At 40.3% G+C, this 26322-nt stretch overlaps 2 protein-coding genes and 1 long non-coding RNA gene across 24 annotated transcripts in view; 1 reads left to right on the forward strand and 2 right to left on the reverse strand.

The window, feature by feature from the left end:
- The window catches only part of LOC135098418 (uncharacterized), a 112190-nt gene extending 103102 nt beyond the window's left edge, over positions 1-9088 (reverse strand). For 4 of the 22 annotated variants that reach the window (XM_064000775.1, XM_064000777.1, XM_064000774.1 and 1 more), the window contains exon 1: positions 8694-9042. The gene's annotated coding sequence lies outside the window, so the exon portion shown is untranslated. Of the gene's footprint in view, positions 1-8671 lie in introns of all 22 variants that reach the window. The other 18 variants (XM_064000768.1, XM_064000771.1, XM_064000773.1 and 15 more) reach the window with 13 other exon arrangements.
- A 2367-nt stretch (positions 9089-11455) lies between these two features.
- LOC135098405 (KRAB-A domain-containing protein 2-like) lies at positions 11456-13653 on the forward strand. The gene is made up of 3 exons (XM_064000739.1): positions 11456-12844; positions 13012-13217; positions 13407-13653. The coding sequence occupies exons 1-3, from the start codon at positions 12362-12364 to the stop codon at positions 13423-13425; spliced, it is 708 nt and encodes a 235-aa protein (XP_063856809.1). The 5' UTR covers positions 11456-12361; the 3' UTR covers positions 13426-13653.
- LOC135098406 (uncharacterized) overlaps positions 13053-26322 on the reverse strand; it is a 28040-nt gene continuing 14770 nt past the window's right edge. The window contains exons 2-3 of the long non-coding RNA XR_010266955.1: positions 17154-17297; positions 13053-13188 (exon numbers count right to left, since the gene is read on the reverse strand). This is a non-coding gene — a long non-coding RNA (uncharacterized LOC135098406). The remainder of the gene's footprint in view (positions 13189-17153; positions 17298-26322) is intronic.

A 26322-nucleotide genomic window follows, 5' to 3' on the forward strand; every position in this document is an offset into this window, starting at 1 on the left:
ACAATGTTACTGAAAACGCACCACAACAAGTGTCCCAGGCTGAAACCACTCTGGAGCTCCCTGCCTGCTTCTGTCACGCCTCACTCCCCATGAATGAATGTCTTTGAGAAGACATAACCACTCTGGAGCTCCCTGCCTGCTTCTGTCACGCCACACTCCCCATGAATGAATGTCTTTGAGGAGATATGTTTCAAGATACATCCTCCAATTTTGGATTATATTTTTAATAATTTTCTTTAGGGACTGGCACATGAATGGGCCTTTGTTTCTCCCTTTGTTGCTCTTCACCAGTGCCCCTCTTACAAAAAATAAAAAAAATAAATAAATAAAATAAAATAAAATAAAATAAATAAATAAATAAAGATCTTGAACTACTTGATTATATAAACATTTCTTATGAACACTAACATTTGTGTTCTCCAGACTGTAACGAAACGGATGTGTTATTTGTGAAAGCGTATCAGACAACGTGTCCTTGGATACAATCAGATGATTTTTAATTCCTTGGCAATGAAACGCAAAAATTATGCATCTTATAAACTTTAAATCCTCTTGTGTTATCCAGCTTATAATGAAACAGATGTGTTATTACTGCTAGCATACAAGAACACGTGTTACTGTCACACTACTTCACACAGATGATAAAAAAAATAAAATACGAGTAAATAAATAAATAAATAAAATAGTAAAATCCTCTATCTTATGAAGTTTAACTTCTGGTGTGTCATCCAGTTTATAATGAAACAAAAGCATCATTACTGTCAACATACAAGCACACGTGTCACTACATTCACACAGATGATAAGATAAAAACAAACAAACATCGTAAAATCCAACATCCTACACACAGGAAAAACTCTTATGGCATCACATTATAATTAAACCTCCACGGTGTTGCTGGAAACGTACAGAAACACGTGTCCTTCACCGTCCTCTCTTTTGTACCTCGGTCGCTTCTCGCCTAGGAGGTTCGATAAAGACTCCTCTCTTAGCGCTGGTCGCCTCATGGTCATTCACCCAGGAATGAACACTCGCGCACCACAACTTATGGAATCAATCTACATATGGAATACTACTTTCCTTTTTCCTTTGCACCGTCTCAGCTTCAATACATTCCCACGTGGGAATAAAGGGAAGGTAAATAATGGTTGCAATGTTGCTGTGGATTCTGTTGCAGTTCCGTGAATTTGCATCCAGTGTGCCTTGCCACAGGTTTCATTTATTCATTTATTCTTTTTTTATGTATTTTTGTTTTCTTCTCTTCCTTCTCTTCCTAATTATATATATTTTTTCTCCATCATACCTTACTCTGCCATTCTGTGAGCTTCTCTTCATATGTTTTTATCTCTTCTCATATAATATTTCTGCTAATTGTTAGAGGTTTCTTTACTTTTTAATATTTTTTCCTCCTCTTTCTCCTACTTATTCTTTTCTTCTTCCCACACTATCCCTTTATACTTTTAACTTCTCTTCATACTCTTTTCTTTCTTCCTCAAGTAACACTTCTACCAATAACACGCCACGGTCTAACCTATTCCACAAACCTACCCAAATATGTTCTCCTCTATCCTAATTAATAATCTAGCCATTGTTTTTTTCGTTCCACTTAATTCACAAGTAACTGTCCAAATATTAAAGTGCCATGTTCTCCTTTATCCCATCTAATTAACTGACCATCCTCTTGTATCCCATCTAACTACCCACTCACTGTCTCTTCTATCCTAACTACTTTCTCCTCTGTTTCATGTAATTAGGTAAAGTCTCCTTTATCTCACCTTTCTTACAAGCAACTTTCTTTTTTTATCGAATTCAGTTACCTAGTATTTCTCCTCTCTTCCACTTCAATGGATAATATCTTTCCTATCCCAACTAATTTACTAGCTATAGTCTCCTCCATCCAGCTAGTCTCCTCTATTCACTCTACTTAACCACACTCAATAATTAGCCACTCTCCTTCATCCGACTACTCGTAAACAAACAGGCCATGGTCTGCTCTATCCCTCCTAATCCAATCTTTACACCATCAAATCAACCATCTTGCTAACAATTAAAATACCGCCCTCCCTATTTTTACAGCTCAGTAAAATTCATGACGGTAATCCCTACCCTCTCTAATTATCGGTCTTTTTGTCACCATTCCCAGTTTTATGAAGGGCGAGGCGCGTTGAGATGGGCGAAGCATCCGACCATAAGGGATTGAATTCAAGGGGTAAATATTGACTAAGCTGTACCCTGGGAGACTTAATTATACCGATTGTGTGCTGTGTGCATTGGGTTTTTGATGTAGTGTAGTGAAAAGAGTTTTGTATTGGTGGTTGTGGTGGGTAGTGGTGGTGGTAGTGGTTGTTCTAGTAGTAGTAGTAGTAGTAGTAGTAGTAGTAGTAGTAGTAGTAGTAGTAGTAGTTGTAGTAGTAGTAGTGTAGTAAAACTGATGTATGTTTCATATTTTTTTTTTACTGTACAATGAATAAATGATTTTTACTGTGTGTGTGTGTGTGTGTGTGAGGCACTCTCTCTCTCTCTCTCTCTCTCTCTCTCTCTCTCTCTCTCTCTCTCTCTCTCTCTCTCTCTCTCTCTCTCTCTCTCTCTCTCTCTCTTCTTCCTTTCCATTATTCGAATATCCTATACAAATAACTAGTCATATATTTACGTAAAATTAGCCCAAGAAGTGGTGTCAAATTGTAGATCTTTGGGACAGAATACTATTATCAGAAAACTTCCTCCATGAACAGCAGTGTTTGGAATGCTAGCGAAAGGTGACTGTAGCGATGAAAAGGTTTAATGCAATTGTACAAATAAAGTTCTGGACAATATTCCTATTCTCTCTTTCCTTTGCCCTTGGAAGCAATTCTTAAGTGTTCTGAATGGAGACGTAGGGGGTAAAGGGAATAAAGATCAGGAAATGACCACTTTATTCCTGACTAGTAATTTCATAATGGCTTCCTCAGAGGACTACAGAAGAAGAGCATAAATAAAAGTCTTTCTTCTCATGCCTTGTTCCCTTCACCTCCTGCCTCCTGTTTGTCACAGTGTCCTCACTAGTGTTCTCAACATCAACAATGACTGACTGTACCTATGAAAAGTTGTTGAAAGAGTAAGTTATCTAACTATATACCTTTGGAGTGTTGCTTTGACACACGTAATGGATTCTGATTGTGTATGAGAATGTGGTATATTGGTAAGGCAAGAGATATTGCGTGCAGGGACTGACACATTGCGACCTGAGATTGTGATGTAAAGTAAAATATTAAAAAGTAAAAAAAAAGTTGGAAAGAGAGGAAGATAAGTAGGGAAAAGAACCTAAGTAAAGAAGGAAAATATATAAGAAAAAAAGGGGAAAAAAAAACTTATTAAATACTGACAGAGAAGAGAGGGCGCGCGCGCGCGAGCGAGCGAAAGAGAGAGAGAGAGAGAGAGAGAGAGAGAGAGAGAGAGAGAGAGAGAGAGAGAGAGAGAGAGAGAGAGAGAGAGAGAGAGAGAGGAGAGGAGAGGAGAGGAGAGGAGAGGAGAGGAGAGGAGAGGAGAGGAAAGAGAAGAAAAGTGTAGAGAAGAAAAAAGTGAAGAGAAAAGAGTATAGAGAAAAAAGAGAAGAGAAGAGAAGAGAAGAGAAGAGAAGAGAAGAGGAGAGGAGTTCTCTCCTCTCCTCTCATTAGGAGGTGTATCTTGACCGGGCAGGCTTGAAATGAGGGAAGAGACGAGAGCAGCAGAACAGAAAAGGAAGAAACTCTAATGAGAGAAAGGGGTGACTTTTCTTATACAACTGCCGTTAACCTAAAAAGTAAAGTGCACCTCATTCCCTCTTCGTCAAGACCACGCTGCCATGCATAGTGTACATCAAAACTTGCTTCTGTTGATTCACAAGTTATGGGTTGGCGGAGTGAACGTGCGAGTGGCAGTGTTTCTCTCCATCACATTCTCCTCTCCTGCTGCCACTGTTTGCTGTCTCGCTAATAATTCTGTCTTCCCTTCGACCCTTCCTCCTCCTACAAGTGTTCTCTTCAGACTTTAAACAGCTTTCGTCTCTCTCTCTCTCTCTCTCTCTCTCTCTCTCTCTCTCTCTCTCTCTCTCTCTCTCTCTCTCTCTCTCTCTCTCTCTCTCTCTCTCTCTGAATTCTATACCCTTTAATACTTCCGTCGCATCCTCCACTCCATTTCTCATCTAATACACTCCACATCTTTAAATCTTCATAGACTAAACATTCACTGTAATCCACAGTGACGCAAAAACTTACACTTTATTACATCTACACATCTGTAATAACCTTTCATCATATTCTTTACTATCTCTGTGATGCTCCACACTCCACTCCACTCCCCACATGCACTCCACATCTCCGGTACACTCCACACTCCCTTCAATCCACACTATAGCAAAATTTTCCACGTCCAGACTAATTTTCCTCTTCGCTATCTCTTTAACGCATTCACTGTTACACTTTCTTCTTCCATTGCAATACAAAACAATTAACACTGCCAGATGTAATGCATGGAGTCTTTATGAACATCTATAAGAAAAGAGGGAGGATAAAAAAGAACAGATTTGGCAATTTCTACCCAGTTTAAAGATTGACGTGGCTCCAAAACAAGTAAAGATGTTTCAGAGTCATTAGTAATTATGGAAACGTGTACCAAATTATAGTTAAATATAGTTCATTCAGCTTCATACCAAAAACTATTTATCCTTCTCATCACTGCTTTCAGATCCTACTCTCTCTCTCCAGATTACACTAAAGCACAACTTCAAGCTTTAACTCATCACAGCACCCACATTCACCTCCCTTCACCACCGCACCATCTCTTTTGTCAGTCCGCGCCCGCAGTTTTCCCATTTTTTTTTTATCACCACACACAAAACCATTGCTGCTTCTTATCTTCCATCTTCCTCTCCATCCTCCTATCTTCCTGCATCTCCTCTTCTCTCTTCCTCGCTATCCTTCTATCCTCGTCCTATACCCTTCTTCTTCTCCCATCCTCCTCCCTATCCTTCTCTCCTCTTCCCTATTTTCTCCCATTCTCTTCCCTATTTTTCTATCCTTCTTCTTTTCATCTTGTCCTGTCTCCTGTCATCCCATTATCTTCCCTATCCTTCTATCCTTCTCCCTATCCTCTTCCTCTCCTCCCTATCCTCTTCTCCCTATCTTATCCTATTCTACTCTTCTCTAATATCTTCCCTATCCTCCTCCCATCCCATTGTCCTCCCTTCTCCCACTCCACCTGCCTATCCTTCTATTCTGTCCTCCTCTCCTCAATATCCCGCTACTAATGAACCCTGCACCTCCTCCCATCTGGCTCCTTCCGCAGCTCGTCACCTCATCCATACCTGTCAGTCTGGCTTCCCTCCTCCTCCTCACCTGACGCTGTATTATCCCTCCTACGTTCTCTCCTTCGGAAATTGACTGATCTCTCTCTCTCTCTCTCTCTCTCTCTCTCTCTCTCTCTCTCTCTCTCTCTCTCTCTCTCTCTCTCTCTCTCTCTCTCTTTCGTGTCTGATATCCTATACCGGGTGTACAAATGCTGTTATTTTTTTTTATTTACATGGAAAATCAAATCAAATTCCATATCTCTCATACTTGCGGGCTGGAGAAAGAGAGAGAGAGAGAGAGAGAGAGAGAGAGAGACATACTCGTACTAGCTAGTTACAAAAATTACACACGTATGATTAACACACCAAAAAAGTAAATAAATAAATAAGTAAATAAAAAAAACAGACGTATATGATTACTGTATAGACACACACACACACACACACACACACACACACACACACACACACACACACAAGCACCCACGCATGCACAAAAAAAAAAACATACCTGCACATAAACGAAAAAAACTGACGAATATGATTGGTAACTAAGCACGTACGAACGCACGCAGACACGAACACACCCACACACTCATCATTCCAAACACGGCCACACTGCCGCATCGTTAGCGCGCTGAGGTAATCAAGCAGAAGAGGGTTTCCTAAGCTTGTTAAAATCATGTGCAGACCTGTCAGTCTGGCTTCCCTCCTCTTCCTGCTTGAGAGAGAGAGAGAGAGAGAGAGAGAGAGAGAAATGGAGCAATTTTCCTCCCTCCCGCTGTGCCCTAAGCTACTCATCTCTCTCTCTCTCTCTCTCTCTCTCTCTCTCTCTCTCTCTCTCTCTCTCTCTCTCTCTCTCTCTCTCTCTCTCTCTCTCTCCCTCTTCAGTTTCTTGACATCTAACCCTGATAAATATCCTAACTTAACCTATCTTGAAGTAACCTAATATTATCTCGCCTTGCCTTGCCTTGCATTGCCAATTATCTTCAGTCAACCGTCAATCTCACGATTACTTCAGTGTCCCCTTCAGCTGAGTCAGTAGATTTATTTACTCGAGAGCTCGTTTTCTTCCAACCTGAATGAATGAAGTGGCTCCGCTTGCCTTCGCGCGCTCTCTCTCTCTCTCTCTCTCTCTCTCTCTCTCTCTCTCTCTCTCTCTCTCTCTCTCTCTCTCTCTGTGTGTGTGTGTGTGTGTGTGTGTGTGTGTGTGTGTGTGTGCTAGGCGATCGAATGTGTGGTTAGGTTAGGCTGTTCCTCTCTCCATATTAAGCGATCGAATGAGTGAGTGAGTAATAATTAGGTTAGGGTCGATATTTAGTGAACGGACATTTTTTTTTTATGCATAATTACATCTGAGTATTCTTTGTAAGTTTGTCCATTTCTCTCCCTGTCTCTCGGCATCTCTGTCTACCTTATCAAATTCTTCAAATCTCTCTTCTATTCAGAAAATCTCTCTCTCTCTCTCTCTCTCTCTCTCTCTCTCTCTCTCTCTCTCTCTCTCTCTCTCTCTCTCTCTCTCTCTCTCTCTCTCTCTCTTTCAGTGTGTGTGTGTGTGTAATAATAATAATAATAAACGGTTTATTATTTAGGCAGTTGACAAACTGAAAATGTACATAGGGGATGGGGAAAAACTTAACATTAATCCTAACGGTAAGACTAATCTAGGAGGGAAATACTATTGATTGATGGCTCGCACCATGGTGGGAATCGCACTGAGTCTGTACCGGTCCGTGCGCGGCGCCTTCAGGGGCGTTATTTTGTTGTGGTGTCTGGTGGCACGGACAGGGCGAGGCGCGTCGGGCGGCAGCATGTCTCTGAGACGCGGATGATGCAGTAGACCCTTCCCAAACTTCTCCAGAGCCTCTCGGTGCCTGGTGGATATTCTGGACAGACTCAGGGTGGTCAGGGCTTCTTCATAGGTGGTGTATGCAGGGCCAAGGATGACCCTGCACGCCCTTTTCTGCACACTCTCTAGCTGTAGCTGTTGAGTGTGTGTGAGGGAGGAGGACCACGCTGGGGAGGCGTACATGAGTTTGGGGAGGATGAAGGTGAGGTACACCCCTTAACTCATCTGTCGGCGTGTGTGTGTGTGTGTGTGTGTGTGTGTGTGTGTGTGTGTGTTCCGGGACAGCGGTGAACTGAGTTTACCCGCAGGGCATTTATGTTTTCTAATCCCTCAGGTCAGGACAGGAATGAGAGCGGATCTTCCATCAGCAAGCGAGGCAAGAGAGACGTCCTTTGCCTCGCTCAAGTGGGATCTGCGGGGCTCACTGCATTGCCTGAGCCACGCTACCCAAGCTCTGCCCCTCCCTCGCCTTGCTTCCCCCGCCACTCAATGGCAGACACTCAGCAGTTGGCAGTGCACAGTCAATAGGGAACTTTAGAGTATTGGGAATATTCATGAGTGGGGATAGGTGGAAAATAATATTATGTAGGTTTAGTTTATACGTTTGTATATTGACTGCCACGTTTAAGTCTGATAAATTTTTGTAGCTTCACTTGTTTTCAGTAAGCTCTTAAGAGCCTATAAGGAATCTAGCACTATTTGTCATCTTCTTGGTTACCTACGTAATAACACACACACACACACACACACACACACACACACACACACACACACACACACACACAAACCAGAACACAAGAAAATAATCCAAACTCCAAGAAGCTATCAGATTAAAAACTTACGACCATTTGGCTATAAAAAAAAAAAAAATCATGACCAGTGGCTATAATGACAAAAAAATTCAAACGACTAGTGATTAATAAAATAAACTTCATCTGAGTAAACCATCAAGACTGTGGCTTCAAAAACATCCGTAGCATCACTGAACTAACGATAATACCAGCATGGAAAACCACAATTGCTAAGAAGTAAGCTAAGATTGTGATGGGCAGAGAAAGAAAGGAAAAGATTATGGGTAATTTGAGATCTAGTAGTTCCTCTATGCGCAGATACAACAACAACAACAACAACAACAACAACAACAACAACTAAACACTTGCACGAAACAGTGACACTATTAAAATGAACATGAACAAGGAGACCACTTGAAATGTTGAGGCCAAGAGAAGGTTGACAAGTGGTGATTGGAGACGCTGCATCCTGTTTCCTACTAGTTTCTCAATGCACAAATAATAAACGTCGACTAAACAGATACGCAGAACACAGGGTGATCAGAAACACTGCAGCTTATTACCTTCCTTACTTCCTCTATGCGCAAGTAACAAGCAAGTAATGACTGAACAAATACGTAAAATATGGGTTGACCAAAAACACGCCAGGTTGTTAACCTTTCAGTTCCTCTATGCACAAATAATAAATAAACAAAACACATGCACACAAAATAGTGACTAGTACATTACCAACATCGACAGGAAGACACACCGATCAGAGCAGGGAGGGAATATGACGCCTTTAAGGAGACTGGGAGGCGATTCCAACACCCCGCGACTCTCCACGGCACAGTCTACACCGCCGCCTCGCAGTTCTCACGACCACTGCACACAGTAATGTTACGGAGGCACAATTACCGGGGAAACTAACACACGGGCCGTCACCTTTACGTCACCACGAGATAATGGAGAGGCGACCAAAAACTGAATGAGTCTCTTCGTTCAGTTTACAGCACACGGTATTGCTACGGACGCACAAGTACTGAGGAAACTAGTACGCGGCCGCCCGCTGTCTTGACGTAACCACGCGGCAGTGGCGAGGCGAGCAGGACTAAGGCGGCTGAGAGTTACAGATCCAGTGTCTCAGTTCGAAGGTTCGTTGTTTCGAGTATTTTTCACGCAGCTGAGCCAAATGTCCACGGTCTCACAGTGCGGGAAATATCTATCGCATTCTTTAGTGTGTAGGAGAATACGTGAATTAAGGATGAGGTGTAATAATTATCAGATCTCCAGATCTCAATGGTCTTTATTGTCACGTGAGACTAACCCGCGCTAACTCGAGTCATACATTGAAGCGTTACGTTGCCAGATTCGTCACGGAACATTAATCCAAGACGTGTGTGTGTGTGTGTGTGTGTGTGTGTGTGTGTGACGGGGAGAGAGAGAGAGAGAGAGAGAGAGAGAGAGAGAGAGAGAGAGAGAACTGCATGATTTCTATTCGAATTTTTTCTTTATCTTTTATTTATTTTTTTATCTATTATTTATCTATTTATTTATTGTTTGGGTGGGTATACACTCAGTGCCACCACCACCATCGCAATTTGTGGCGGTGTGTTTCAGTCACTGTCATCATAATCATCATCATAATTCTCCTCATCTTTCTTTTCCTCTTCCTCCTTTTCTTCCTCCTCGTTCTCCTTTTCCTCCTCTTCATCATCATCATATTCTCTTCCTCTTCCGCCTCATCATTAGAAATTTGTTCCTTTCCTCCTCTTCCTCCTCTTTCTCCTCCTCCTCTCTCTCTCATCTCCTCCTCACCATCATCACCATCATCATAATCTCCATCTTTCTCATCACAATCACCACAACCTTCACCTTCTCCTCCTCTTCACCACCACCACCACCACCACCACCATCACAATCTATTTCTAATAATACTGCAGTACAAATGTCTTCCAAACATCCTATACGCATCATCATTTTTGTCTATTCCAGGTCACCCGAGCAACACTTCTCTCTTCTCTCCAAGTGAAATGAATCTGTGAGCACTGCCTTGTTTTACCATCCTTTCGTTGACATTCTGCTTCCCTAATTGTCTGTGTATCACTGGCTCCGCGCTTACTGTGCCCTGCGTATGTCAACTTACTTCATCAATGCACTATCACCATCAAGAAGCGGGGTCAGGATTTGCTTAAATGGACATGCCGTGACTCTCTCTATATATGACGAGGACAGACGAGACTACGAGTGAATATACCGGGTCAGTTTTAATCTCTTCGTAAGCTATTCAAACCAAACACTCCTCTTATTTGTTCGGGAGCTTATCAACTTAGGAAGCGTTTTTGGTTGATAGCTTACGAAAAGACTGTGGAATTGATCCTTTTGCATTACCAGTTCAGTTTTCGGTACTCTCCCAAACGACAAGCAGTGTGCAAAGTTGATTGTGGAACCTGATGACGGCTAAAGCACTTTTGTTGGTTAGCTAGCAAGAGGAAAAATGGTGACTCTGGAACTGGCCTGTCAGCAATAAGGCGGTAGTTTGAAGGGTTAGACTGGATGGGGACGATAGGTGGAAATAGGGAGGTGTGTGTTTCGTACAGGGACCGCCACGTGCAGACCTGATGACTTCTTACAACTTTCCTTATTTTCTTATGTTCTCATGTTCTTTTAAGGAGGAGGAGGAGGAGTGGTCAGACTTTCTCACCTTCCACCTCCCTGGACTGCGCCTTCTGAGTGTCTCTAATCCTTTCACTGCTATTTGACACATCTTTTAATCACTAACCACTCCGAGACCTATTTTCTTGTAAATATCAAAATGTATTCCTTTCTATGCCTTGTGTTTCCTGTAGATGGTGATGAGGGGAACGTACGTTGTTTTAGTGTTGTGAATTGTTGCATACCGCAGTGGAAGGGCAGCAGGGTGTTGCGTCATGGCCTTCCCACTTCCCAGTCTTCTTATCTTGACTGGTGCGAGGTCGTCACGGTGGCCTGTGCTTTTACTGACGGCATGGCGTATTTCTTCACTCATTACATGGTCTACCTAATAAATAGTCACGATTTTGCCTTGCACAGTTTTCATAAGAATAATTCGAGTAGGTGGGAAATATTAAGGAATTTTCTATTACACCAATGAAAATAAATAGAAAAATCGTTAAGTACATTATTTTTCTTAGGAATAACGTATTCTAGTCTATTTCTTTCCAATATACTTTAATCTTCATTTTCTGACATTGTTTTTTTTTCCTTTCCACAAAATAATCACACGATTTTTTTTTACTCCTTATGGTTTTAAATGAACAATTTCAATTATATATATATATATATATATATATATATATATATATATATATATATATATATATATATATATATATATATATATATATATATATATATATATATATATATATATATATATATATATATATATATATATATATATATATATATATATATATATATATATATATATATATATATATATATATATATATATATATATATATATATATATATATATATATGTTACGGCCATTTTGGAAAATTGGTCGTTTTACAAAATTGCCGGTCATTATGCAAAAAGACCAAATTCGTGGTCACATTGCAAAATGACCTAAATTTCTCAACATTTTGCAAAACGACCAAGATTTTGGTCAGTTTACAAAATAAACAGTATTTTTGTTGGTCCGTTTACAAAATCTCCATACAGTAAGCAGCCAGATGGAAAAAAAAAGCGAGGGAATGATAAAACGTTACAGTTGCAGTACATAACCAATGAGTATGCTTAACTGTCCTTATTTTAGGTTCAGCTAATCATCTCACACACACACACACACACACACACACACACACACAAAGTTCGAACCACTTCTTTTTGAACACACACACACACACACACACACACACACACACACACACACACACATTTATCGCACAGCTGGATTTCCCCCTGAACTCATATGAGTATGTCACCCTTGTTAATCTTCGTTCAATCTCTGCTGGCCTCGCTGCCACTCTCTCCTGTAAATTATCTCTTATGATATTGGTTCATTTACTGGTTTGTCATTCACTCTTGTATGTGTAGGCGCCGTCATCGAAGGGCAGGTAAGATAGATTAGTTAGCTTGTGTAGAAAATAGAAATGATAAGTGATGAAATTAATGGAAAAGCATGTGACAAAGGGATGACTAAAGGATAGGCGGGAAAGGGAGATATTGGTTCATTTACTGGTTTGTCATTCACTTTTGCAAATTACTGGTTCATTGCTGGTCGATCATTCACTTAATATCCTCCCCCCTCTTCCCCCCCCTCTCTCTCCACAATAGTAATGGGAGCTGACTGTTGATACTGTTGGCACTGCTGAAAGCCAGGAGAAGACGACCAACGTAGTGTTACTCCCAGTACTTTGTGTGTATTTTATTATACTCTGGAAATCTGTACAATGGAAAATAGAAAAACTGATTTTTATTCAAAGCTGATAGCGGCTGAGGAGAAGAAGGCATCAAATACTTCGAGTTTGTTGTACAGAAATGAATGCGAACAAATTATGAATCGCTTGGATGAACTTAAACGTGTTAACATTAAAAAGACTCAGAAAGACTATCGTTTGTTACGAAAGTATGAAATCCTTGAAGTCACAGTTGAAGGTATCACCGTTAAGAAATTGCAGAAAAAGGGAACTAATCTTAGATTCGTATGCGCTGAAGATGTGTTCGATGTGATCGATGCTATTCATCGTGCACGTGGGCATGGAGGTAGAACTATTGTCTTTAGGGAAACAAGTGAAAAATATGCCAATGTTTCAAGATCCCAAATTGAGTTGTATTTACAGTTCTGTGAGGAGTGTCATCTGAAAAAAAGCACTGTACGCAAGTCTGTGACTGTGAAGCCAATTGTATCCAACAGTATGAACTCACGAGCTCAGGTTAGTAAACAAGCACTGGTTAAGCCCGTTGATAGTAATTTCATTATTGCCATGGCTTGTTGTCAGAGGGGAGTCTTTAATACCCTTGCTTTTGTTTACGATTGCAAATATATTATTATTATCTAGCAATATTACATAATCTTTTTTGATGTTCTGTCTATTTGTAGGTCGACTTGATCGATATGCAGAGCCAGCCAGATGGAAAACATCGTTTCATTCTGAACTACCAGGATCACTTGACGAAGATGGTGTGTCTTCGGGCTCTACAGACGAAAACTGCTGAAGAGGTTGCTTTCCACCTCGTTGATATATTCTGTGACAAAGGAGCCCCCATATCCTGCAGTCTGACAATGGAAGAGAATTCTCAAATAAGGTAAAGAACAAATGATTTATGTAAATCTCTCTCTCTCTCTCTCTCTCTCTCTCTCTCTCTCTCTCTCTCTCTCTCTCTCTCTCTCTCTCTCTCTCTCTCTCTCTCTTTAAAACTCACAACATAGCAATATTGGAGTTAATGAATCACCCTGTATATGACAAAACCTGATATACGCTTTTCAATTTTCAGCTTGTCAAGGAAGTTCTGATGATGTGGCCAGAGTGCAAGATGGTTCATGGCAAACCACGACATTCCCAATCGCAGGGCTCGGTGGAACGTGCCAACAGGGATATTGAAGCCATTCTCGCATGTTGGATGAAGGACAACAACTCTACACAATGGTCACAGGGACTGCGCTTTGTCCAGTGGAAGAAAAATACCCGCTTTCACTCCGGAATTCCTTTCTCTTGATGATGTTGTACAGGAGCGGGAAGTAAGTCTGCGGGAAGTAGCAATTGCAGAATCAATGGGAGAAGGTCAGGGATTCGCTAAATGCTCTTGCACTAAGTCATGTATGACCAGACGCTGCAAGTGTTTAAAAAACTCTGTATTATGCAACAGCAGATGCAAATGCGGTGCCTCTTGCTCCAACAAGGTCGACACACAATAAAATTAGTTATGTTCACTACGTTTTATCATTCCCTCGCTTTTTTTTTCATCTGCCTGCTTGCTGTATGGACATTTTGTAAACTGACCAACGATAATTTTGTAAACTGACCAAAATCTTGGTCGTTTTGCAAACTGACCAACGATAATTTTGTAAACTGACCAAAATCTTGGTCGTTTTGCAAAATGTTGAGAAATTTAGGTCATTTTGCAATGTGACCACGAATTTGGTCTTTTTGCATAATGACCGGCAATTTTGTAAAACGACCAATTTTCCAAAATGGCCGTAACATATATATATATATATATATATATATATATATATATATATATATATATATATATATATATATATATATATATATATATATATATATATATATATATATATATATATATATTATATATATATATTTTTTTTATATATATATTATATATATATATATATATATATTTTTTTTTTTTTCTTTCTTTTTTTATGTGTGTGTGTGTGTGTGTGTGTGTGTGTAAGTAATGTTTATTGGTTTATAATATTAATACAAGAATTACTGTAACATTTTCATTTTGTATCAAATTGTGTTGAGCCGCAGCTCGTGCAGACTTGTTTGAGTTGAGCCATTGTCACACAGAGAGCACTCACGCTTTCATGTCAATCATCCTTTTCAAAAACATACATAATCACACACACACACACACACACACACACACACACACACACACACACAAGTATACATATACACACACATACACACATACATATATTTACATATACATTTAAGCATACATACATACATATACACATACATGTACATACACGTACATACGCACGCATACATACATACATACATACGCACACATACACACATACATACATACATACATACATACATACAGATACATAAGTAATGTAAGTGGAACATCTGTGGGAAACAAAAATAATTTCAACAAAATAATAATAATAGCATAATGACTTATGGAATTTGCAGAATTTTCGACCCTAGTTTTTAATCAAGGGAAATAAAAGAGAACGGCGGCTGTCTTGCATTAGAGAAAACAAAAAAATTTAACTCAAACTTTAAAAAAATAATTAAATTAATCTTCCAATACTATTTTAAACAGTTTTTAGGATAATGCAAGCGTCTCTTCTATTTTATCTATTATTTCGTGGTGTTTTGTACTATTAATTATCAGTTTTTAGTGCAAGAAGTTCAAGAAAAGCGGAAAAAAAAACAAAAACACTATATAGATAAGGACAATATGGTCGCTATTAACATGTATATTTACAAGACTTTCGACCCCATAATTTCCATGGAGTGAGCGGCGGCCATCTAGGAAACTGAAGTATTAGAGAAAACGTGATATTTTAACGCCAACTAAAGAAAAACTGAATTGATCTAACTATTAATAACTTGTAATATTTTTACGATAGTGTTAACATTTACTGTTATATGAATCGGCTATAATTATTTATTGGCGTTGATATTACGTAAATTACACAAGCTTAATCTATGACAACATATATATAACGAAAAAAAAATAAAAAAAAATGACGTCTCTCAACACACACACACACACACACACACACACATACACACACACACACACCTTTATGTACGTATAGTGTAGGAAATATTGTATTTTTATTGGTTCCTCTGCAAATACAGTAGAAATGTTGTGTGTCTGCCAGTGGAGCCTTAAACACAGCCTTAAAAACACTCGTAACCTCAAGTAGAGCCCTTTAAAACAGAGCAGGTGTGGGTGTTGAAGAGATTACAAGTGTTGTGAATTATATACATTATTTTTAAGCAGCTTGGAAGGTTGCAGTGACGAAAGCTGTTGAAGACTGACAAAAAGACTGACTTGGATATTACTTGTTGTGTAATCTGTCGTAAGTGTAATTAAATAACTCGCCTCGCCAGCTTTGTGGTGTAATTGTCTTTGTAATTGTACGAATTATAGAGGAAATTACTATTACGATTACGAGAGTTTATTATTATTATTATTATTATTATTATTATTATTATTATTATTATTATTATTATTATTATTATTATTATTATTATTATCATTTCTGCAAGTTAATGAAAAGTAGTTATTGGAATACATTTGATTATTTATTTGTTTATTTATCTAACTACTTATTTATTTATTTATTTATTTATTTATTTATTTATGTATGTATGTATGTATTGAATTTGTTGGTACAAATTAAAATGATACAAACAATAATGTTCTTTTCCTCCACCTGCCCACAAACTGACACCCACCCACCCAGCCACCCCCAATAGCCCACCAATCCAGCCACACCACCCAAACACATCCACCCACCCATCCACCTCCACCAGCCCACCCATCCACCACCCACTACACCAGATCCACCCACCCACCCACCACACAGTCCCTACAGACACACCCACCCAATCTTCCATCAGTGAGTTGTTTGAAAATATTCTTATTATTACTGAGGCTTCAAATGTTCTTATGTACCCGCTACTAATTCAACAATACGCCCACGCACTCTCACACACACGCACTCTCACGCCCACGCACGCCCTCGCACTCTCACGCCCACGCACGCACACTCTCACGCCCACCTACGCCCACGCACTCTCACGCACACGCACACGCACCCTCACGCACACGCACGCCCACGCACTCTCACGCCCACGCACGCACACGCACTCACGCACTCTCACACACACGCAGTCTCACACCCACGCACTTTCACGCCCACGCACGCACATACACTCTCACGCCCACGCACGCACATGCACTGTCACGCCCACGCACATACACTTTCACGCCCAAGCACGCACACGCACTCACGCAAGCACACACGCACACACACGCACACACACACACACACACACACACACACACACACACACACACACACAGCAATAAATACTATGCTGATTATATTTCCTCTGCAGGGCATCAACCAGAAGTGAGGGTCATGCACCACACACCACCACACACTCCCCAATGCATCTGCCACAAGCAAGGCCACACCACACACCACCACACACTCCCCAATGCATCTGCCACAAGCAAGGCCACACCACACACCACCACACACTCCCCAATGCATCTGCCACAAGCAAGGCCACACCACACACCACCACACACTCCCCAATGCATCTGCCACAAGCAAGGCCACACCACACACCACCACACACTCCCCAATGCATCTGCCACAAGCAAGGCCACACCACACACCACCACACACTCTTTTTCCTTACCATTCACCACAAGTAGGGAAACATTCTCACACACACACACACACACACACACACACACACACACACACACACACACACACACACACACCTGGTGGACCCTCTGCCTCAGGGTCCCACACATCAGTTGAAGCAGTGGCACTCCTCAACTCCCTGGACGCACACCCCCATCCTCTGGTTCTAGCCATTCCAACTCACTTGCTGCATGTTGTTTTCCCTGAGGTTGCAAGATCACCTGTTAAGGAGAGCATGTTGTGTCAGTATATAATGAATGACAACTGGCTACATGGTCTCCTTTGAGTAGTAGTAGTAGTAGTAGTAGTAGTAGTAGTAGCAGTAGAATAGAAGTAATAGCAGCAATAGAAGTAGTAGGAGTAGTAGTAGTAGTAGTAGTAGTAGTAGTAGTAGTAGTAGTAGTAGTAGTAGTAGTAGCTATAGTAGTAGAAGTTGTTGTTGTAATAGTAGTAGTAGATAAATAAATAGACAGAAATAAATAAGTAGTAGTAGTAGTAGTAGTAGTAGCAGTAGAATAGAAGTAATAGCAGCAATAGAAGTAGTAGAAGTAGTAGTAGTGGTGGTAGTAGTAGTAGTAGTAGTAGTAGTAGTAGTAGTAGTAGCTATAGTAGTAGTTGTTGTTGTTGTAATAGTAGTAGTAGATAAATAAATAGACAGAAATAAATGAGTAATAGTAATAGTAGTAGTAGTAGCAGTAGAATAGAAGTAATAGCAGCAATAGAAGTAGTAGAAGTAGTAGTAGTAGTGGTAGTAGTAGTAGTAGTAGTAGTAGTAGTAGTAGTAGTAGTAGTAGTAGTAGTAGTAGTAGTAGTAGTAGTAGTACTTGTGTGTGTGGCTCCCCCAATGACGTCAACCACACCATGACGTGCAAAAAAAAAAAAAGGGGGGATTCGTATGTATCAGGCACGATGAGGTGAGAGATCTGACCGCCAGCATGCTCAGGGAGGTGTGCCACGATGTCTCCACTGAACCTGTAGCAAATAATCTAGTCAGCCATAGAAATATCCCATTTTCTCTCATATTCAGGGTACACTAAAACTTACGCGCTTCTCAGAACCAGTAATGTAAACACAAATCACCGCTCCAAGCACTCCGTTTTCTCTTATATGTTTTCAGCCTCCCGTTCTCTTTCTACTGCACAGATTTTTCGTCTTTCATCTCTTCTTCCTCATTTTTTTATACATACACATTCTGTGCACGCTTTTCGACACATACGTTACACGTCTTTTCTATACATCATATTACTCCTTTCTTCACACAGACATACACACACACATTCACTCTCTTTGTCCATATCTTTATGTAAATCATTTTTTTATGTTCAGTATTTCTTGTGTACATGTTCATGTTTTTGTTGAATAAAGTCAGTCACGACTGGGCCACGGTCGGGGTCGGACGTCACCAAAAGGGCACGCTGTCACGAGAGAGAGGTGGTTGTGAGGTGACCAGTAAGTCACTCCGCCGCCTAAACGCCGCCGCTCTGAGAGAGAGAGAGAGAGAGAGAAAGCAGGACTATACTTGTGTGCTTTTGCTTCTGTATGTACTCGCACTAACTTGAAAAAAAAAAAAAAAATAAAAATAATGGAAACAAATAAATAACTTACAAGAGAGAAAGAGAAAAATTGGGGAGAGAGAACAGCAAACATATACGAACCAAGCAAAAACAAAGAAAATCAGTCGGGCAGGTGTACAGTACTCAGTAATCAAGGTGTGGATTGTGGCAGCCAGGTAAGACGACCCACTCACAACACGTGGACTACTGAATTACAAAGTGGAGGCATTCCAGACCAGGTGTGTAGGAGACTGAGGTGATGTGGCAGGTGTGTGTGGAATTCAGGTTTATACAAGAGGTCGTATGTGTAAAAGGTGGATGTGTGTAGGTGTGTGTGTTTGTTGTAGAGTAGCAATGACTGAATGGTGGTAAGCTGTTGTCATCATTAGTAACTTCCATGGCTCTTTTGCAGAAGGATGGGTTCATTAAGACACCGAGACTGTATTGATTGTTGATGTTATTCTAAGGTACTCAAGCAATACAGGTTTTTTTTTTTTTTTTGTTTTTTGTTTTGTTATCAATTTTCTTATTCTCGTCCTTCTTCATTATGAGAAAGCTCTTTTATCGTTTATTTTGCTCTACGCTAGTGTCACTAACACAAACTAGATTAAACTTTATTGAATACAAAAGCACGAAGACTAAATAAATCATAATGAATACAAAAAAAAAAAAACTCTTTAGTTATCTATTATCCTTTAATTTCTTTCACCATCCCTAAATTGCCATTACCTTACTCAAACCAACCTCCCACTATCTATTCCACTCATGACGTGTTTTTTTTTTTTTTTTTTGTAAAGGGGGTGGGAAATGTCAACCTTCTAAAATTAAACTGCAGTCAAAACGTGGTGAGTCATATGAGTTATCAAAACATGTTCGTCTAAATAAAAAGTTCACTGCATGTCTTTTTTTTCTTTCTGGTCCTGTATTACTTTTTAGTGAAGGGTTTGTTGTGGATAACTTGTCCTGTACATCAGAGAGCAGAGTCACAGAATAATGTCCACCGTAATAAAAAGAGGCAGACTATGAGCGTAAACTATATAAATCTTGCAGCCGCGTTTAATTTTATCGTGTTGTTTATCGTGTTTTGTTGTATTATCGTCCCGCCATATGTCAAGTCTTCACTCACCCAGCAGTCAGGCATGTAACAGGATGGACACCGCGCCTCCACTTGTGGCGTGGGACTCAATAAAATATGCACCAACATCACACGGCCCGTGAATCTGGTGGCTTATACACACACACACACACACACACACACACACACACACATACACGTTCTATTCCGCTTTTTTTTTTTTTTATCCTTTATACTAAAATATCAAATTAAAAAGATGAGTCAGCCATGCCTTATCTACTTCTCTACTTGTATACTTTTTCTCTTCTCTAATAGTCTACCTTTCTTCAGCTTGACAATATTTCCACGTCTTCACCTACACATCTAGATTACTTATATATATTTTTTGTGAGTGTTTTTTTTTCTTTTTTTTTTTTTAATAGTAACATGTGTAATGACTCAAATATTGTTACTTTTTCTCTCTTTTTATTTTTTACATCACGCTTTGCTATCATGCATATTCGTAAGGTTAACTGGTTCCTGGTGTTCTTGCAAGTAGTGTTTGGAACCACGGGAAGTGTTTGGCAGGATAACTCGTCCCTGCACCCCTCTCTTCAGCTCAGTTTCGTTAAAGACACACCTGATGGTCGTGAGGGGGAGCATGGAGAGAGACCATGGCAAGGAGGGATGTCAGTGAGATTTACGTCTATTTTCACTTCCATTCCCTATATGACTCTCTCTCTCTCTCTCTCTCTCTCTCTCTCTCTCTCTCTCTCTCTCTCTCTCTCTCTCTCTCTCTCTCTCTCTCTCTCTCAACTATTTCTTCGGTACAAGGGGAGTGTGATGGCCCGTCAATATCCTTCAACATGCACACAGCACCGGCTTGTCTCCCGAGGATGTGGTCAGTTATTCATCCAATACCACGGAACTATTGCCACTGCATCGCCGGGGTTACACCTCTATTACCTCTCACTTATACGGCGTTGATTGACCGATCAACCCTGCAAGTGAGGATGGACAGCTGCTTCAGTCAGTTGCCAAGTGTGCACACAAGCCAGCCTGAGAGGGTTTCAGACCAAGGCAGTCTATCGGTCAACACACGGCCGCCACGCTATTCCGAGCCACTCAAGCTACTGCCAGGTACGGAAAGTGGTTTTAAAATGCCTCGCCAAAAGTAAACTCTCCATTCTGGTTTCCAAGTGAGTGTTATCATCGAAGTTCTGGAGTAAAGGTAATCGATTCACTTCCCTTAGGCGTGTTTGGCGGGAGTCTGATCTTTAGTACCACGCCTGACGCTGAGGTGAAGACTTCGTAAAATGTTGGTTCTATCTTTATGGCGGAAGTGAAATGCTTTATATTCTCCTATTTTTCATCGTCATCGGAGAAAATTTACTTTTATTCATTCCTTCGTCAGGCATGCTTGCACCAAGAGTACACGTGTAGCACAACTGAGGAGGAATTCCTGCGCCAGCAAAATATTTGTCTCGCGTGTGTGAAAAACTTGTACTCTGCCCGTGTCAGGGGAAAGAAAAGTACCTGTCGTAACACACCGATTGTTTGGGCTACGAGAAAAAAAAACTTCAGGACTTTTGCCATTTTTCTACTCCTGTACTTACTTTACTTGCCTTTCTTGTTCCTTCCAGTGTTTACAAAGTTAATAAAAGAAAAACAATATCACAGTATATCACATTACAAAGCGGACTTTAAGATGTTACACTCATTTTATATTATAACTACTCTGATACAAAGAATTTTACTTTTTTAACAGACAAATTTCGCAAGATCATTCCTCTCTTAAATTTCTTTATCTTATTTCTTTTCCTTTGGTCACATTTGTTTCTTTTGTAGCTCTGACTTTCCTCTCTTCGGCGCGGGTGAAGTGAGTACCCGATGAACAGGTCATGTCTTCAGACCTTAACAAAAAGCCAGTGGAGAGAGAGGCCATTCGTCTTTCCTGAGGCAAGTCAGGGTTTCCTTGGATAATGATTTGCTGTGCCTGTGCCGTAATCAAGTAAGAAACGCCGCTAAATATTAAGGCGAAAAATGTCCACAGAGGTAAAGACAGCTACATGCAGCAGCTTGAGGTAGAGACAGGAGGGACGGCAAGAAAAGGAACACGGAGGGAGGAAGACAGAGAGAGAATGAAGGTAAGGAGAGGGCAGGCCATGACAAGTTAGGAGAAGGGGAAGAAAATAACAAACATCTAAGAGAGTATGGAAAGTTACTGTGGTGGAAAAAAAGAGAGGTAATGACAAATTAAGGCAAGCAAGTAAAGGAACGAAGAAATAGAGGGTATGGAACATTACTTACGTAAGAAAAGGGAAGTTTGATACTAGAGGAAAAGGACGAAAAGGAGAGAAGATACTAGGGTCTGCAAAACATTCCCTGGAAGATATAAGAGGACAAAGGGGGACAAAAGGAGGAAGATGCAATGGGTAGGACTAGTGGAGGTCATAAATAGCCAGGGAAAAGGACGAAGGGAGATGTAGGAGGGTACAAAAAAAAATACTTGGGTAGAAAGAGAGGAAAGTATAATAAGCCAGGGAAAGGGGAACGCGGGGACGAGGATGCAATGAGTAGGGATTTGAGAGAGTCTGAAAAGTAAGGGAAGGGACAAAGGGAATAAGATGAGAGGGGTACGAAAAGTCACTGAAGTAGGAGGAGAAGGAGGGAGAGAAGGACAACGAGGAGGGGAAGGAGAGGCCCGACAGACCTTCCACCCACGAAATTACTCGCTTACGTGGGATGATGCGAAAATATTTGCGCGGAAATGCAGTTTCTGGAGGCACGCCCACGGCTCATCAAGGTTAGGCAAACACAAATTTCTCCCTAATGAAGTATTTTTGCGGGGGTCTCTGCCTGCGTAAGTCACTTTCCTGGATATGGATATTTTTCTGCCGGGAAGTGCACCACATTATTATTTTTTTTCCTGTTTTTATATTTCTTTTGTCACACGAATTATTTTAGTCAACTTCGTTCTTTTTATCATATGGACTGGTGAGAAAAGTTGATAGGTCTCTCTCTCTCTCTCTCTCTCTCTCTCTCTCTCTCTCTCTCTCTCTCTCTCTCTCTCTCTCTCTCTCTCTCTCTCTCTCTCTTACCCTCCTATTTTCACCTACAGTCGTTCCTGTTATTTGTTTCAATTTCACTTCACATAATTCAAGTAGCAATAACTTTCATTCGTTTTTTTTATTTCCTGTCGTTGTTATTATCGTTGTTGTTGTCGTCGTCGTTGTTGTTGTTCATTCGGAGACAATTAACGCAAGGATTTAATCGCATTACGCAGTTTGATTTATGCTCGTAATTCTTTAACAAGCGATAAATTTCAACAGTAAATACGACTTCACAAATACTGGATTCTTTGCTGCCACGGAAAAACAGAGTGGCAGAATGAAATATACCATTATTAGTGCGCGGGTGAGGCCGGCACGTGTGTGTGTGTGTGTGTGTGTGTGTGTGTGTGTGTGTGTGTGTGTGTGTGTGTGTGTGTGTGTGTGTGTGTGTGTGTGTGTGTGTGCTAAGTGACATGTCGAGGGCTAAGGCTAATAAACTTTGGAGCTCGAGCCCGCCCTTTGCAAGCAACAGCCGCATGATGTGACACAAGACGGGTCGCGAAGGGAGGCGGGGGCATGGACTGCGTGAGGCGGAGCTGGACAGGACAGGAGGGAGACAGGCTGGAAATGAAAAGTCGTTGAGGAAAGGGATGCGGAGAGTAAGGTTCTTTTGGTATGGGGTTGTTTATGAAGGGGTGAGTGTAGGGACGGAGTAAATAAAGTGAGATATGACAAGGATGGATAGATGGATGGATGTGTTAGATGGAATGGAAGCAGAAAGAAGTAAGGATAAACAAGTGTTGAAGTGTTAAGTATGGAGTTGTGGAGTGTGTCAATGAAGAGAAGGTAGATCTGGATGGTGTTAAGTTGGATCGATTGCTACTAAATTGATACGACCTTTGCCTCACGCATCACGCACACAAACATTAAAACAATAAAGGAACCAAATTCACGGTGTTTTGGAGGCAAATGTGCCTCAAAACACAGTATCATTGCCCTGTTTGTCGCTGACGGGCGCCCATTAGCCCAGTGAATCATTCTATAATGGCATTACTCATATCAAATTCAGTCCACGCATGACAATATATGACGGACGATGTGTGTGTGTGTGTGTGTGTGTGTGTGTGTGTGTGTGTGTGTGTGTGTGTGTGTGTGTGTGTGTGTGTGTGTGTGTGTGTGTGTGTGTGTGTGTGTGTGCGTGTGTGTGTGTTTCGCCTCAGCACTTGGTTCTTACTTATTTTTTTTTTTTTATTACTTATTCATTATTAGTTGATTTATTGTTACTAATTTATTGATAACTGGAAACAAACAAACATCTGACTCTGCGTACCCTGATGTTTAGCCAACATTAAGTCAGGTCACTTAAGGAATCCAGAAGTCCTGAGTTTGGGCTGCCACACCCAGCTAAGCATGGCCCCTATCGTTACCCTCACCCCAAACGTTCCGCGCACTTTGATCAATATAAAATTAAATATAACAATGCCTAACATATCCATTCTTTTCACGTCAAATGTGTGTATTATATCTTTTCTTTCTTGTTTCTTGAGTTGAATGACCCCCTTTTTTTTTTATATTTAACACCATTACAGGGACCTTAAGAAACCTACGTAATGTATTAGAGAAAAAAAATGAGACAATACATTTGTAATCAGCCCAGTTATTCCTTCAAGAAGCGAGTTCTGCGCGTTTATCTGCAGCACTGTATAGCTGGTGAGCCAACTTCCAGCGCGGCCATTGTAAATCATAGACATAAATTTTCGATCAATTTACGTTTAACGGATAAATTCCTCATTTTTTTAAAGTTAAGTCTCACGTGATTCTTCCGTATGTTCTCAATCCGGCTGGTGTAATTTTCAGCCATTACTTTAACATTTAGCACCCGGTAGGATTACATGTACGAAAAACTTGCATGTTGCGTTTGTGGAAGAGGAAACGGTGAGCCATCCTATCTTATTGTGCTCTGGCCGTCCCTCCTGCAGGGGGGAGAGAGTCAGTGGCCAGGCACGCGACGAGAACGAGAGAGAGAGAGAGAGAGAGAGAGAGAGAGAGAGAGAGAGAGAGAGAGAGAGAGAGAGAGAGAGAGAGAGAGAGAGAGAGAGAGAGAGAGAGAGAGAGAGAGAGAGAGAGAGAGAGAGAGAGAGAGAGAGTGTATCATGAGGAAGAAGAACCACTAGACCACAGAAGCCTTGCTGCACGTGGGCCAATGAACATATTCACAATAAACACTATCATTACTTCTGGTCAGGACAAATGGAGCGGCAAGAACGTAATGAACTGTGCTGGCTGTGCATGGAGGCAACCACTGGCGGAGGAACGTACCACACACACACACACACACACACAACAATGGCTTTATTTAGACCAGTGTGTGTGTGTGTGTGTGTGTGTGTGTGTGTGTGTGTGTGTGTGTGTGTGTGTGTGTGTGTGTGTGTGTGCTCACCCGCGTAGTTATGATCTCCGGAATACGAAGAAAAAAGGCAACTAACCGCGTGTTGTTTTTCGAGTCAAAATGTTTGTGTTCAGATGCAATAAGACGCGTCCCTTGTAACAGCGGTTTGGTTTCGTTGTTGGTGTTATTGTTGTTGTTGTCGTCGTCGTGGCATTAAGACGAGACCACCTCCATCCTCCATCCCCTCTCTCTCTCTCTCTCTCTCTCTCTCTCTCTCTCTCTCTCTCTCTCTCTCTCTCTCTCTCTGATTGCCGTGTCCATTCAAGTCAATTACATAGTCAGTTCACTCTAATCAGAATCTTAGGATATTGAAAGTGATGGTTTTTAGTTGGCAGCATATTTGTCTTCCACTACAGTACAATCATATAAAAAATTACTAATGGTATAGATTGTATAAATGTTAGTTTTTTTTTTTTTTTTTTTAGTAGCAGCACATGTATATACACAAGGCAACTTGTTTATAAGTGGCTAAAGTTGCCTTTTTTCACATTTCTTTTGTCATCATTATTTTTGTGGGTTGCACTCACACACTTGATCCTCAATGTGTTCAATTCATAGATTTCATAAGTTACTATTTGTAACTTATGAAATCTATGAAGATTTTTTTTTATTTTCCATCATTTTTTTTCATTTTTTTCTGATTTTCTGATTCCATTTCAATTTAGTTTTTGAGTGGAGTATCTCTCAGTTGTCTCTTCGTTAAGAGATGCTGTTTTGCATTTTTTTTTAAGATTTTTAACTTTTTTTGTTATTTTCTGGATTTTACGCAAAATGTTTTGTTTTTTTCATTACGATGTGTTTTTTTTTCTACCTTTTTGTCATCATTTATTATCCGTTATAATTATTTTCTGGGTTTTGACTTTATTTTGTTATTTATATTTCGTTATTTCATTTTATTTTTTTTGCCATTTTAATTTTTATTATTTTCTGCTTTTTTGCTTTTTTCTCATTTTTTTGTCATTGCCTGGCTTTTTTTTTACTTTTTCTTTATGCTTCTTCATTCACTAAGATTTTTTATTTATTACTATTTTCTTTTAATATCTTTTCTGACTTTTTTACCATTTTTTGGCTTTATTTCTTTTTTGTCATTATTTCCTAGCTTTTATACTTTTCTTTGTCACTATTTTCTAGATTTTT

The sequence above is a fragment of the Scylla paramamosain genome, unplaced genomic scaffold (assembly GCF_035594125.1).
Source record: "Scylla paramamosain isolate STU-SP2022 unplaced genomic scaffold, ASM3559412v1 Contig60, whole genome shotgun sequence".
Lineage (NCBI taxonomy): Eukaryota > Metazoa > Arthropoda > Malacostraca > Decapoda > Portunidae > Scylla > Scylla paramamosain.